Source organism: Nerophis lumbriciformis, linkage group LG29 (genome assembly GCF_033978685.3).
Source record: "Nerophis lumbriciformis linkage group LG29, RoL_Nlum_v2.1, whole genome shotgun sequence".
Taxonomy (NCBI): Eukaryota; Metazoa; Chordata; class Actinopteri; order Syngnathiformes; family Syngnathidae; genus Nerophis; species Nerophis lumbriciformis.
In genome coordinates, this window is record NC_084576.2 from 14,033,481 (window position 1) to 14,049,265 (window position 15,785).

General features: G+C 37.0%; 1 protein-coding gene, 1 long non-coding RNA gene and 1 other non-coding gene across 3 annotated transcripts in view; 1 reads left to right on the top strand and 2 right to left on the bottom strand.

Moving 5' to 3' along the window:
- LOC133571864 (uncharacterized) overlaps window positions 1-15,785 on the top strand; it is a 27,683-nt gene continuing 11,898 nt past the window's right edge. Inside the window, exon 1 of the long non-coding RNA XR_009810456.2 lies at window positions 1-141. This is a non-coding gene — a long non-coding RNA (uncharacterized lncRNA). The remainder of the gene's footprint in view (window positions 142-15,785) is intronic.
- Window positions 1,744-1,815, bottom strand: trnaa-cgc (transfer RNA alanine (anticodon CGC)). The gene has a single exon. It is a non-coding gene; the product is annotated as a tRNA-Ala (tRNA).
- Window positions 9,068-15,785, bottom strand: part of cfap161 (cilia and flagella associated protein 161) — a 20,982-nt gene continuing 14,264 nt past the window's right edge. Inside the window, exon 8 of the mRNA XM_061924382.2 lies at window positions 9,068-9,418. Coding sequence (XP_061780366.2) covers window positions 9,190-9,418 — 229 coding nt within the window. The 3' untranslated portion in view covers window positions 9,068-9,189. The remainder of the gene's footprint in view (window positions 9,419-15,785) is intronic.

Here is a 15,785-nt window from a genome sequence, read left to right on the forward strand (position 1 = left end):
AGTGCTGATTGATTGCAGCTGCTTGCTGCCGCCGGAGTGACGCGTGCAGGAAATGAGCGGCCGTGGACGTGTCCCGAGGTGAGCTCCGCGGGGCTCATTGATGAGTGCGCATTGGCATGCGCCCGGGCCGTGACAGGAAAGGTTCGTACTTTCCTCATATTCCCATCATTTGGGAAAAACATGCAGGCTGACCCTTTCTTTTGTTGCACTGCTACAACCTGCAACAATGCATCTGGCAGAGATATTTGATAATCCCTTCAAATTCTGCACAAAAATAACATGATTTGGGATGAAGATGCTACCAAAATACACACTACGCAATAGGAAATTGCCACCGGTCTCCTGTAGGTGACGTCAGCAGGCTGATGCAGGCCATATTGTAGCTAAAAGTTGGCGCTCTAAAATGGGCTGAAACAAGCTTAAAGTACCAGTATAAGGGAAAATAGAAAATTCCCGCGGAAATTTTAATGGACCTGCTATCTGTGCCCTAGACCAGTGGTCCCCAACCACCGGGCTGCGGCCCGGTGCCGGTCCATGGATCGATTGGTACCGGGCCGCACAAGAAATAAAAAAAAAATAAAAAATGAAAAATAGTTTTGTTTTTTTAATTAAATCAACATAAAAAACACAAGATACACTTACAATTAGTGCACCAACCCAAAAAGCCTCCCTCCCTCATTTACACTCATTCACACTCATTCGCACAAAAGGGTTGTTTCTTTCTAATAATATATATATATTTTTTTTTATTAAATCAACATAAAAAACACAATATATACATTATATATCAATATATATCAATACAGTCTGCAGGGATACAGTCCGTAAGCACACATGATTGTATTTCTTTATGACCAAAAAAATTAATAAATAAATAAAATAAACATACCTATGGGTGAATGTGGAAATAGTGTCAAAGCGCTTTGAGTATCTTGAAGGTAGAAAAGTGCTATATAAGTATAACCCATTTAGCTCTGTGTGATCAATGTGCCGGTAATAACAGATCATCTGCGTTAGCGATTATAATAACAATATGGCTTGGTTAATATTCACGTCACGACATGTAAATGGAGTGTTGTAGGCAGTTTTTGGATGTTTATTTAGAGGGCTTTGTGGGCGGAATATAGGAGCCCCTGTTGACTCCATTGTTAGCTGACTTTTGCTAACGTTTTTTTTTACAATTTAGAACGCGTAAAAACAGCAAATTTTTTTCACATTTTTGCGTATTTCCAGTCACATTGATCTGCTGACTATTGGCAGAATGCAGAGGAGTTCCCCTCCCTGTGACGTCATCAGATCCCATTGATTGATTGATTGAGACTTTTATTAGTAGATTGCACTGTACAGTGCATATTCTGTACAATTGACCACTAAATTGTAACACCCGAATAAGTTTTTCAACTTGTTTAAGTCAGGGTCCACGTTAATTAATTCATGGTAAAAGATATCAATGAGTGTATAAGTACTTTCTGAACACGATAACTTAATTTCCAGACGAGTATATTAACACTACGTGAGTTGTGTGGTCCTCTGTTGTCCTCTGTGTTTTTAAAATTTTGATTTCTATTTACTGTTTTGATTGGTTTTACCCTTTAAAATTGTTTTTAATCATATTTATTTTATATTGTTTTTAATTGTGTTTAATATTGTTGTGCAGCACTATGGAAACATTTTGTTGTTTAAATGTGCTATATAAATAAAGTGGATTGGATTGGATTGGATATTACAATGTAAATAAATAAATGGAGATGCCGGGGATTGAACCCAGGACCTCATACATGCGAAGCATGCGCTCTACCACTGAGCTACATCCCCACGTCCCTCCGAATACATGTAAATAGCCGAAGTCACTGTGGCATATTCAAAATGGCCATTGGAAATTGTGACACTTTGTAGATGTTTAGACCAGTGGGGGCCCATTGTTGGGAAGAGAGCGCCCTCTAAACAGCTGTTTCCTCAGCGGTACTCAGTTGTAATACACTGTCCCACCACGTGTGGCAGTAATGACAATATCAAACAAACAGAAGTCTGGAACTAATGTCATAGAGAAGTTTCTTAAGCACAAAAAATATGACTTGTGGTGAAGCTGTATTTTTATCTGCAGTTAAATTTTACTGAGAGTTTAGTTAAGAAATGTATTCATTAATAATTTAGTTTATTTATTTTAGCACAAAATATTTTTTTGTCATTAATTTATTAGTCCCTTCTTATGCCGTGTATTTGGTTAGTACCTATTTTTCTAATCAGTCTGACCTAAGCCTATAGTAAGGTTCATGTGTCACATAAAAAATCATCTTTGTGATTAACACAGTTTCATATTATTTGACAACGTTTGAAAAAGGTTAGATATAATTATTTAATACGATTAAAATCAAGAGGAAGCTTACTAATTCAGTGTAAATATTCAAGTGGGGCCCCGGCCCCTCTGTAGTGGCAAAGTTGGGCCCATGTCGAAAAGGTTAAGAACCCCTGGTTTAGATGATATTTTCACATTTAACAGATACAATGAAACACAATACAGTATATAAATAGCATTTAGCATTTTTTCCCCTTATAATGGTACTTTAAATGACTACTGTGTCTATTTTGGGGGGATTTTTACCTGCAGGGGTACCTAATGACTGCTGGGGCATAGGTATTAATTTATGCACTAACATATGTACTTAAGCTTTTGTACACACTTGTATTGCAATGGGTGTAATGCAGAAGTAACTGCTACACTTTGGTTTACAGCTCAAGTCAAGGCTAGAGTCCAAAACAAAGCTCTTTGTCTCGGGGCTCCGAGTGGCCTCACGTGCCCTTGCACCTGTTTTTCCTGCCTGATAATTCTCATAACTCTGCCTCTGTTTTGCTCTGCGGCGAGAACACTCGCACCAGACAGCTACAAGACCTGTCGACTGGCCCCTTTTGCAGAATAAAATTGACAGAAGACCATTGTGTCCTTTTATCTCTTTTTTAAAATTATCTTTCAATAATTTGGCGTCAGAAGTGGGATCGCTCATAGGTCGGTGGTTATCACCGTGAAGGACTATCTGGAACGAGTTTCCACCTCTAAAATCATAGCGTTACACAAGACGTCCGACGTGTTGCGGGATTGGGACAGAAACCTAAAGTCTGGTGAGAGTTGAAATTTCTGTTCCAATAATCTGTGCTAATTAACTGTTTGTTGTTGTTCAGGTTGTGGTCTTTCAACACTGATGTTATAACTGATGAAGCTGTTATACAGTTAAGTTCCAATGGTGCTCTGTAGCAACGGTTACCCCAACCTGTCCATTACCTGCACGGTGAACACTTAACCCCAGGGTCACCCCTACCTATTGGTAAAACATTAGTGCTTAGGCCCTGTTTTAGTGTGGCAAGGCCAATTTATATATATATATATATATATATATATATATATATATATATATATATATATATATATATATACATACATACATACTTACATAAGTACATACAGACAGTACAGGCCAAACGTTTGGACACACCTTCTCATTCAATGTGTTTTCTTTATTTTCATGACTATTTACATTGTAGATTGTCACTGAAGGCATCAAAACTATGAATGAACACATGTGGAGTTATGTACTAAACAAAAAAAGGTGAAATAACTAACTATGTTTTATATTCTAGATTCTTCAAAATAGCCACCCTTTGCTCTGATTACTGTTTTGCACACTCTTGGCATTCTCTTGATGAGCTTCAAGCACACCTGTGAAGCTCATCATATATATATATATATATATATATATATATATATATATATATATGTCTGTCTATGGGCCCACATGTATAATATCAATGTTAATGTAACTGAGAGTGTACAAATGGATCCAATAAGGGTCCATTACTATTAACTGTCATTTAGCTGGGGACACCCTACAACTACCTCTAGGGGTCCCCGCACCCCACTGTTTGTATTTATTTTAGCTTGCCTTTTCTTTGGCCCACCCCTATAATGTTAATTCATTTTCTCTGCTAAGACGGTCAGAAAGCAGCTTGAAGATGGTCTGTAAAACATTTTGACCAAAAGACCCACCATTAGATGTTATGTAGACCGTGTGGACGTGTTTAAAAGTAGGACAAAATCATAATATGTATGACCCCTTTAAAAACATTGATAACAAATTTATAAATATCACAAGCTGAGTTAATGTTATTGACAAAAAATAAGCCTCAAAACATTGCAACTTTTGCCCCGACCTTCTGAAATAGCTGCCACAAATTTAACTTACTAAACCTTTTCCTTTATCTCCCACGGTCAAGTCGGATGAAATTGAAATGTTCACTTTTGATGTCCTGCTGATTTGCAGAGATGTAATCATTCTTGTGTCTCAGTCCAATGCCAAGGACTGTGTGTAGGGCGAGTGTCTCAATGGTGGATTCTGTAAACGCTTAGCTCTCCAGAGTCCATCATAGCAGATGATGGCTCCTCCTAAATTTCACTGTACAGGTCACATATGGACTGATCATGAGCATATTTTTTAGTTCATGGATTTAATGAGTGTCGCGGCTATCTTGTCTCACATTGGTGCAGGGGATCCAGCCATAACGCGCTTGAATAAAAACAGCGTGTTTGGGATGCGGTCCTACTTATTGCACATAAACTTTATAAGTTGGTTGTGTCTGCTCGACTATGGAAGTGTGATTTATGATAAGAACATGCAAAGTAAAGTTCAGTTCTGGGCAGTAAAAATTGTCATGTCAGCCATTATCTTATTGATTTGTCTTACTGTTTATAGAGCCCCAGTGGTCAAAGGAAAAATAGGTCACCAAAGCAGAGCAAAATAAACGAGAGACAAACAAATCATTATATTAATCCCCCCAGGATTTTGTGTTTTTTTTTTTAATTGTGCATGTATTTATTTAGCTTTCCATCTTGTTGGTCTTGCATGGTTTAAAGGTGTGTGAACAAGAATGTGGGTAGTATTGAGTGCATTATGATGATAGTATATATCTGATAGTATATATCTGTATCATGAATCAATTTAAGTGGATCCCGACTTAAACAAGTTGAAAAACTTATTCGGGTGTTACCATTTAGTGGTCAATTGTACGGAATATGTAGTTCACTGTGCAACCTACTAATAAAAGTCTCAATCAATCAATGCATATGATGTATAGATGTTCTAATCAGGGTTTTATGCTGCCGATTCCGATCTTCCCGAGTGAGTTCGGCCTATGCCGCCAGTGCTACTGACTGTGTAACAATATCAACACAATATTTCAACTACTTCCTTACCATTGTTTGATCAAAACAAAGCCAATAGTGCACAGTAACTCAACACAAGCAAAAACTCTACTGTACTATCTACTACTCTTTGAAGTCATTGTACCCTCAAAATCCTCCTGTGTCCAGGGAATTATTCAGAGTTTGTGAACATTAGCAAAAACTAAAAAATCATTTTGAGAACATTTTAATATTAATGTAGTTAATCTAGTATTGTTCATACCACACCACCAATTTATGGATCCGTCCATCCTCCTATTGCGTGTCGTGTACTGCTGACACACAAACAGTTTTTGTTATATTATCTTCTAACACTTATTATTCTACTTGTTAATATCTGCTTACTTTCTGCTGCAATGGCCTTCCATCGACACTCCCTAAACTTTACAAAGCTAAGCATTTATACCTTGGTGTCGTTTAAAGCTATTATCAGCAGGCCTGCTACTGTGCAACATGTTTAGCCTTGTCCTCCATGATGGTACTTGATAATGACAATTAAAGGGGACCCATTATGCAAAACCAACCTTTCTTACCTATTGGTATAAGCTCCTCCTTTTTCTCTATCGTCTTGACTGGCTCGTACATGCACATGCATCCTCCTTTGTTGCCATTTCTAATACAAAGTAGTGTATAGTTCCAACTTACATCTGTCAATAGACCCCAATACGGAAGCAATACAAACTACAACAAAGATGGTGGGGAAATTTTTCTTACCTATTGGTATAAGCTCCTTCTTTTTCTCTATCGTCTTGTGGGGCAGACTGGCTTGTACATGCACATGCATCCATTGTTGCCATTTTGAATACAAAGTAGTGTATAGATCAAACTTACATCTGTCAACAGACTCCATTTGGAAGCACTAAAAACTACAACAAAGATGGCGGGGAAACTTTTCTTACCTATTGGTATAAGCTCCTTCTTTTTCTCTATCGTCTTGTTGTGGGGCAGACTGGCCCGCACATGCATCCTCCTTTGTTGCCATTTCTAATACAAAGTAGTGTATAGTTCGAACTTACATCTGTCAATAGACTCCATATGGAAGCACTAAAAACTACAACAAAGATTGTGGGGAAACTTTTCTTACCTATTGGTATAAGTTCCTTCTTTTTCTCTATCGTCTTGTTGTGGGGCAGACTGGCTCGTACATGCACATGCATCCTCCTTTGTTGCCATTTCTTTCTTTCATAGTTCTTTTTATTGATTTCACATTCACATTAACAACATATTCAAACCCTCGTCATCCCCTACCCCTGCTGTCACTCAAAACAAAAACAAAAAACAAAAGTAAGAGTACAAAAGTACCCGGAGTAAAAAAAAATAAAATAAATTAATAAATAAAGTTCAGTACAAGGCACTTAAAACAAAGTAATTGAAAACTGAAACATAATGTAGACGCAGCATGACAAGGCCATATTTAGGTACATATCTTCCTGCACTTGTGTAGAGGATTGGTCAAAAAAAGTCAAAAAAGGTCTCCACACTTTAAAAAACTTGTTTTCAGAGCCCCGTAATGTATATCTTATTTTCTCGAGCTTCAGGTTTGCTAATACGTCCCTTATCCAGTGGGAGACTAAGGGTGGGACAGCATCATTCCACTTCAACAATATCAGGCGGAGTGCGAGGAGGGTGGTAAAGGCAACTATTTTGTGACCCCCGACAGGTAGTTCCATCCCTTCAGGAATGATTCCAAATACAGAAATGAAAGGGTTTGTATCGATTTGAATTGTTAAGACCGTGGAGAGTGCTTCGAAGATGGACTTCCAGTACCCCTTTAGCTTAGGTCAAAGCCAAAACATGTGTATTAATGTTGCGTTATCTAGTTTACATCTATCGCATAATGAGTTATGGGGAAATATTTTTGCTAATTTTGCTTTTCAGAAGTGCACCCGGTGTATCACTTTAAATTGGACCAGTGAGTGTCGTGCGCACATTGAAGATGAGTGAACCCTTTTCTCAATTTTTGCCCAGGTTACGTCATCTATTGATATTTGGAGGTCTTGTTCCCATGCTGTTCTGATTCTTAGCATGGAAGTGCATTCTAATCCTGAGAGTAAATTAAGTATATGTGGGATTGCCCTCTTCTTTATTGGATTTAAAGACATAATTTCATCTGTGGTTGATTTAGAGGGTTTATTAGGGAACTGCGGAAGAACTGTTTTAACATAATCCCTTATCTGGAAATATCTAAATATATGGGAACTGGGTAGATTAAATTTCTTGGACAACTCCGTAAAAGAGGCGAATATATTGTCTATAAAAAGATCAACAAAGATTGTGGGGAAACTTTTCTTACCTATTGGTATAAGCTCCTTCTCTTTCTCTATCGTCTTGCGGGGCAGACTGGCTTGTACATGCACATGCATCCATTGTTGCTATTTTGAATACAAAGTAGTGTATAGTTCAAACTTACATCTGTCAACAGACTCCATATGGAAGCACTAAAAACTACAACAAAGATGGCGGGGAAACTTTTCTTACCTATTGGGATAAGCTCCTTCTTTTTCTCCATTGTCTTGTTGTGGGCCAGACTGGCTCGTACATGCACATGCATCCTCCTTTGTTGCCATTTCTAATACAAAGTAGTGTATAGTTCAAACTTACATCTGTCAACAGACTCCATATGGAAGCACTAAAAACTACAAAGATGGCGGGGAAACTTTTCTTACCTATTGGTATAAGATCCTTCTTTTTCTCTATCGTCTTGTTGTGGGGCAGACTGGTTCATACATGCACATGCATCCTCCTTTGTTGCCATTTCTAATACAAAGTAGTGTATAGTTCAAACTTACATCTGTCAATAGACTCCATATGGAAGCACTAAAAACTACAACAAAGATTGTGGGGAGACTTTTCTTACCTATTGGTAAAAGCTCCTTCTTTTTCTCTATCGTCTGGTTGTGGGGCAGACTGGCTCGTACATGCACATGCATCCATTGTTGCCATTTTGAATACAAAGTAGTGTATAGTTCAAACATACATCTGTCAACAGACTCCATATGGAAGCACTAAAAACTACAACAAAGATGGCGGGGAAACTTTTCTTACCTATTGGTATAAGCTCCTTCTTTTTCTCTATCGTCTTGTTGTGGGGCAGACTGGCTCGTACATGCACATGCATCCATTGTTGCCATTTCGAATACAAAGTAGTGTATAGTTCAAACTTACATCTGTCAGTAGACTCCATACAGAATCGCTAAAAACTACAACAAAGATGACGGGGAAAAGACTCAGTCGAAGTGGAGCCATGTAAATAAGACCACCTACAAAATGACGCGTCCAGAAGTGGCCCTCTTAGGGCAGCCATAGCTGCGATGTGGCCCTCAGGGTAACCGTGTTCGACAACCCTGCTCTAAAGTGTTGTAACCAAGTTTGCACTGAACAAAAGCTATATTTTTACAGCAATCTACTATGATTGAGATTCCGCAAAATAATTTAGATTGAAGCAGAATGATAAAATTACATTATATTCCGCCAGGTGTACATTGTTTGAATGGATATAAAGTTGTTAAGTCCATTTTGTTATGTACTAAAGATCATATATAGTCATTAGGGAAATTAACCCACAAGTCTCCCCCACAATAGAGGCGGGTTCAGGCCAGAAGCAGGGAAGAGCACAAAGGGTCAGACCCCAGGAACCATGCCCTTTTCCCAAGCTATTGTCAAGTGAAGCTAAGCCAAGGCTTTAGGGATGACTACCAGCCCAGTAAAAAGCCATTGTACCCAAAAGATGCAACGACGTCCTTTTGTCTGAGTGTGGGAAGCAGGCCTCACCATAGGCTTCTCTATCACATGGTTTGTTATTATTATTTCAAAGAATAGCAGTGGAGGACCACCCTGTGTTTGAAAAACATATCATTTTTTTATTCCAACAAATATTCCTCGCTTTTTAAGCAATGTAACTCTGGTTTGAATCCAATCACAAATAATCAACCAAAACACAAACGTCTATTTTTTGGAAGTTACAAATGTTCCTTATAGTCGCATACATTGCACGTAATGTACTCTTTAGGATTGTCAGTGTTTTCTGAGGTCGCGCCGGTAGGCTCTGACTGCAGGCGATTGAGAAGCACAAGCCCCTCCCCTGCCGGGTCAGAGGTGCAGAGTATCCAGTGGTTGTTGGGCTTTTCAGCTTTATGGGCATCGAAGAAGGTGTGAGCGGTCACCTCGCATTCATTGCCGTATGGGGTCCTGCATGGGGATGACAAACAGCCACATGGGCCTCAGGCAAACAATATTCACTTGTCAAAACACGACGTAACTTACACAATTCAGTGTTAAGTTATACTCAAAATTTAGGGCAAAACTCTGAAAATTGCACACAACGTGGACGTTCAAATCAAACTCGAACTGACTCAACTTTGGTACATTTGCTTTTGTTGAATCATACACAAAAAGCTATATTTTTCCCATAAGGTATAATGTTAATCTAATTCAGAGGTGGCCAAACTACGGCGGCCCGCTGGCATCTTCAGTGTGGCCCGTCGCCAGTTTAATGAGAAATCTGACCCACGGGGTGCCTTTAACTTAATTTTGTTGACTTCTGACTAATGGCTGCAAGTGTGCCACCATCTTGTGGACAACATGAGTAATTTAGGTCAATGACCATGAATTTTACATTGCAGTGCTGAGAGCACAACATTTACTTATATGACCCAATCCTAACAACTTTTACGGCTTTACTTTATGGCGCAAATAAACTGCAACCATCACAGAATGTCAACACACATGGTCACACGTTACACAACCCGCTCACTGAACTATGTGGATATTTTTTTTAAAAAGTCCAAGCACCTAACATAATTTAAGATTTTGATTACACCCATTTAAATCCACTACAATGCTTGATGGGAAAATTTCAAAACACTCTCTCCACATTTATCCATGTTTGGTGCATTTTAGCTGCGTGATATTTATGATTGATTATAAAACTGTAAGGAGATCGACAGGAAGTAAACAATGTACTGTAGGAGTCGAACTTTCACATACTCTTAAATATCCAATTATATTATTTATACAATTATTATATTTATATATATAAGTCAACTCCACGTACAGTAAATAGGCATATATATATATATATATATATACATACATATATACATGCATATTTGTATATATATATGCATATTTACTCCACGTACAGTAAATATGCATATATATATACATATATACATGCATATTTGTATATATGTATATATATATATATGCATATTTACTCCACGTACAGTAAGTATGCATATATATATATATGTGTACAGCTCTGGTAATGGGTACATTCGCACCCACCTGCACAAATGTACTTCAAAATGTAACAATCAAAATAAATATGACTTTTTTTTTGTTTACTAGGGCATGCATATTTAATATTCAATAGTTTGACCATTTAAAATCAACGATAATAAAAAGGAGATGCTTGGAAATAGCATAAAAATGCCCCCAAAACGTAGTGCATCTGCCTCACAATACGAAGGTCCTGAGTAGTCTTGGGTTCAATCCCGGGCTCGGGATCTTTCTGTGTGGAGTTTGCATGTCCTCCCCGTGACTGCGTGGGTTCCCTCCGGGTACTCCGGCTTCCTCCCACTTCCAAAGACATGCACCTGGGGATAAGTTGATTGGCAACACTAAATTGGCCCTAGTGTGTGGATGTGAGTGTGAATGTTGTCTGTCTATCTGTGTTGGCCCTGCGATGAGGTGGCGACTTGTCCAGGGTGTACCCCGCCTTCCGCCCGATTGTAGCTGAGATAGGCTCCAGCGACCCCCGCAACCCCAAAGGGAATAAGCGGTAGAAAATGGATGGATGGATGCCCCCAAAACGTGGAAAAACGCGATTCATAGCGTTACTTTTTGGTGTAACCATCATGAGCGTTGTTCAGGTATATTTCTTTTATATTTTGATAAATCATCATATTTATGTATTACTAAATTTAAATAGGTATTGATCAATCTTTAAGCTGTGTGTATTTAATATCAGTTTGCTTTTGACATCTTATTTAGAATTGTAGTTGAAACTTTTACAACCTTGTGTTGCGCTCTTGATGGCGTAACCAAACTAGATTTCATTTAATGATCTTATTTTGAATATTTATTTTCTTTTTTACATTTAGTATATTTAAATATTAATTTATAAACATTGAATACATTTCAAATATCAATAAAATGCAATTGCCTTCATCTTATAGGGTAATGTTTAGTTACACCAAGTCATGAGCGTAACACTAAGCTTCATCACTTGGACTTGTAATATCTCTAATTCTGGTGGTGTTTTAAGCTTTTTTTCTTTTTGGAACATGTACTATACATATAATACAATAAAGTCCTATATAAAATTATGTTTCTAGCAATACTTTAATTTTGCCTTTGAAAGTAACACTCCAATGTCCATTAGTGGAGCTGTACACATATACATATATACATGCATATTTGTATATATGTATATATATATATATATGCATATTTACTGTATGTGGAGTTGACATATATATATATATATATATATATATATATATATATATATGTGTATATATATATATATATATATACATATATATATATATGTGTATATATATATATATATATATATATATATATATATATGTCCATCCATCCATCAATCCATCTTCTACCGCTTTATGTATATATATATATATATATATATATATATATATATATATATATATATGCATATTTACTTTAAATGTAGTGGACTTGGGGCCCCAGGCCAAATTGTTTTTATTTGTGTAAAAAGCTAAATTATGTCCCTAAATTTTCACTCTTTTTTATTTGTGTAAAAAGCAATATGATGTCCCTACATTTTCACTTTATTTGTGTAAAAAGCTAAATTATGTCCGTAAATTTTCACACTTCTCTATTTGTGTAAAAAGCTCAATTTTGTGTCTACATTTTCTACTTTTTTTGTGTAAAAAGCTAAATTATGTCCCTAAATCTTCACACTTTTTTAATTGTGTAAAAAGCTAAATGATATCCCTAAATTTTCACTTTTTTATTTGTGTAAAAAGCTAAATTATGTCCCTAAATTTTCCCACTTTTTTAATTGTGTAAAAAGCCAAATTATGTCCTTAAATTTACACACTTTTTTTATTTGTGTAAAAAGCTAAATTATGTCCCTAAATTTTCACTTTTTTATTTGTGTACAAAGCTAAATTCGGTTCCTAAATGTTCACACTTTTATTTGTGTGAAACAATTTTTTATTCATTTTTAATAAAACTTGAATTTATTTTCATGCATGTTTGTACTAAAACAAATCTATTGAAAATACATTGTTCTACAATTATTTTTCTAGTGCAAAATAAAAATGTTTACATTACTAAAACATCAATTTTCAAAGCTTACTAACTGTATTCCAAACAGTATTTGATGCGGGTACCTTCTGCATTAAGGGATAAGAACCAGTGGGAGAACGAAGGGGAAAACTGCCATTATATTGTCAACAGCAGGAAGGGGCTGAAAATACATTTGCAGTAAAATGTTATATGAGGCGCCCTGTCATTCATTAATTGACATTTTAAGTGGTTTCTTCACACACAACAGGGCCCCCAACATATCGCGGGGCCCTGAGCAAACCACCTGGTCTACGTATAGGGCGGGGCGGCTCCGGTGACAAGCCTGAACGTCAGACAAATTCCTTGCACCGACAACAAATTTGTATTCAATTTACAGTGAATCTTCATTTATCTCTTAATTGGTTCCAGGCCTAAACTTAGTGATTTCATTTCCGCAAAGTAAGAATTATTCATTATAAATTGAATATTTTTATATTGTTCTCTTTCTAGACCCCAATAATCTATTTGTTGATTTCCTGTTACGTAAGCTATTATTGAATTTATACAATTCATAAGGAAAGTATTCACAGTGCTTCACTTTTTGCACATTTTGTTGTTGCAGGCTTATTCCAAAATTGAATAAATCCATTTTTGTCCTCAAAATTCTACACATAATACCCTATAATGACAATGTGAAAAGGTTGTTTTTTTAATTTTGCACATGTATCAAAAAAAACTAAACAAAAAAACCACATCTACATAAGTATTCACAGCCTTTGCTTCATACTTTGTTGATGCACCTTTGGCAGCAATTACAGCCTCAAGCCTTTTTGAACACGATGCTACATGCTTGGCACACTATCTTTGGGCAGTTTTGCCCATTCCTCTTTGCAGCACCTCTCAAGATCAATCATGTTAGATGGGAAGTGTTGGTTTTCATCCAGGATGTCTCTGTACATTATTGCATTCATCTTAATCTAGTCAGGGAGGTGACCAAGAACCCAATTGTCACTCTGTCAGAGCTACAGCAGACAGAAGCCATTTCTCAGTAAAAAGTTGTTAAAATGCACCTGAAAGACTCTCAGAGCATGAGAAACAAAATTATCTGTTCTGATGAGACAAAGATTGAAGTCTTGGCGTCATGTTTGCTCATCACCAGACCAATACCATCCCTACAGTGAAGCATGGTGGTGGCAGCATCATGCTATGGGGATGGTTTTCAGCGGCAGGAAGTGGGAGACTAGTCAGGAAAGATAAATGCAGCAATGTACAGAGACCTCCTGGTTAAAAACCAACGCTTTCCATCCAACTTGATGTACCTTGAGATGTGCTGCTAAGAGGAATGGGCTAAACTCTCCTAAGATAGTGTGCCAATCCTGTGGCATCATATTCAAAAAGACTTGAGGCTGTAATTTCTGGCAAAAGTGCATCAACAAAGTATTGAGCAAAAGCTGTGATTTAGGCTGTGTGTACATGTGGTTTTTTTTATGTTTAATACATTTAAAAAATAAAAATAAAAACTTTCACAATGTTATTATGGGGTATTGTGTGTAGAATTTTGAGGACAATAATTAATTTATTTCATTTTGGAATAAGGCTGTAACATGACAAAACATGGAAAAGGTGTAAATGGGAAAAAGTGAAGCGCTGTGAATACTTTCCGGATGCACTGTATTCTATCATAACAACAAGACTGCAAATTGTTAGTTGCTTCTCTGGAATGCTTTTGTGTATGTGCACGGAGACAGCGGTGAGTGACAAGCAGGGCTAACCCGGCCTAAATTGGGACCCTAAGCAGAATTTTATCAGGCAACTCTGGTGACAAGCCAGAACGTCGGACATTTTTTTCGCACCGACAAGTAATTTTTATTAAATTTACAGTGAACCTTCATGTATCACTGTTCATTGGTTCCGGCCCTAATCATTGTGAATTTATTTCCGCAAAGTAGGAATTCACTATGAATCCAATATTTTCATATTATCCTCTTTCTAGACTCTTATTAATCTGCTTGTTAATTTGCTGTTGACATTTGGTATTATTGAATGCGTAATACATCATAGCAACAACACTGCAAATTGTTAGTTGCTCCTCTGAGACTGCTTTTGTGTATGTGCATGAGCTCAAAGACAGCGGTGAGTGACAAGCGGGGCCACCCCAGGCTAAATAAATTGGGGCTCTAAACAGAATTTTATTTGGAGCCCTGGTGACAAGGCTGAAAGTCAGTCAAATTCCTCACACCGACAAGCAATTTCTATTCAGTTTACAGTGAACCTTCATGTATCGCTGTTAATTTGTTCCCGGGTTAAAAGTGGTGAATTCAATTCCGCAAAGTAGGAATTATTCACTATACATCAAATATTTCCACAGCTAGAGCATTCAAATCCTGTTTACACCTTCTAAATATGATTTTAAACATTATGACTTGAGTAATGAAATAACAATACTGCTGTAGTATTGATATTTTTTATTCACGTCATTGTTATGCTTGAAAACGCTTAATTTAGCCCACTAATGTATATAATACAGTAAAAAGGGAATTCACATGGCCCTATTTGTTGCAATTTACCTGATACATGAAAGGTGTGGAATTGGGGGGTGCACTATCCACTTTAGCCACCAGAAGGCAGTTAAGTGTTGAATATCCGAAAACGTGTTTTGTGGCAATTCTATCTTTGACCACAGCGTCAGTTGCTATGTAGAGTGGCGCTTTCCATCATTTTCAGTAGACTGCATTGCTAAATTAATAACCCCCACCATTCTTCTCGCGCAAGGTCTACCCAAGGAATAGGGCCATATAAATCCCTTCCCTACTGTACGCTTAAAATTTTTTGTTAGTATGAAACCGCAAACTTGTCAACCTTGAAAACTGTAATTAGTAAAAATAAAGACACTTTAAAAACATATATATGATCTTTTAAACAAATATTGGTAACATAATCTAGCCTAATGTTTCTAAACCATAGGGCCGGAGCCCGTTGTTGGTCCTCAAGCGCCCCCAAGGGGGCCGGCAAAAAATATCTGTTTCTCAGTTGTGGTCCGTACGGGCCGTAGCGGTATTCAGTTGTAATACACTTTTCCACCACTCCTGGCAGTAATGACAATAGCAAACAAAGAGAAGAAGTCTGGAGCTAAAGTCATAGAGAGGTTTATGCGCAAAAATTATGACTTAAGTGGGAAAGCTGTATTTTCATTTTCACATTGTTATTGACTTAAGACTTAAGAAACATACATATTGGAATTATTTATTATTTATTTAGACAAAAAAAATATTTT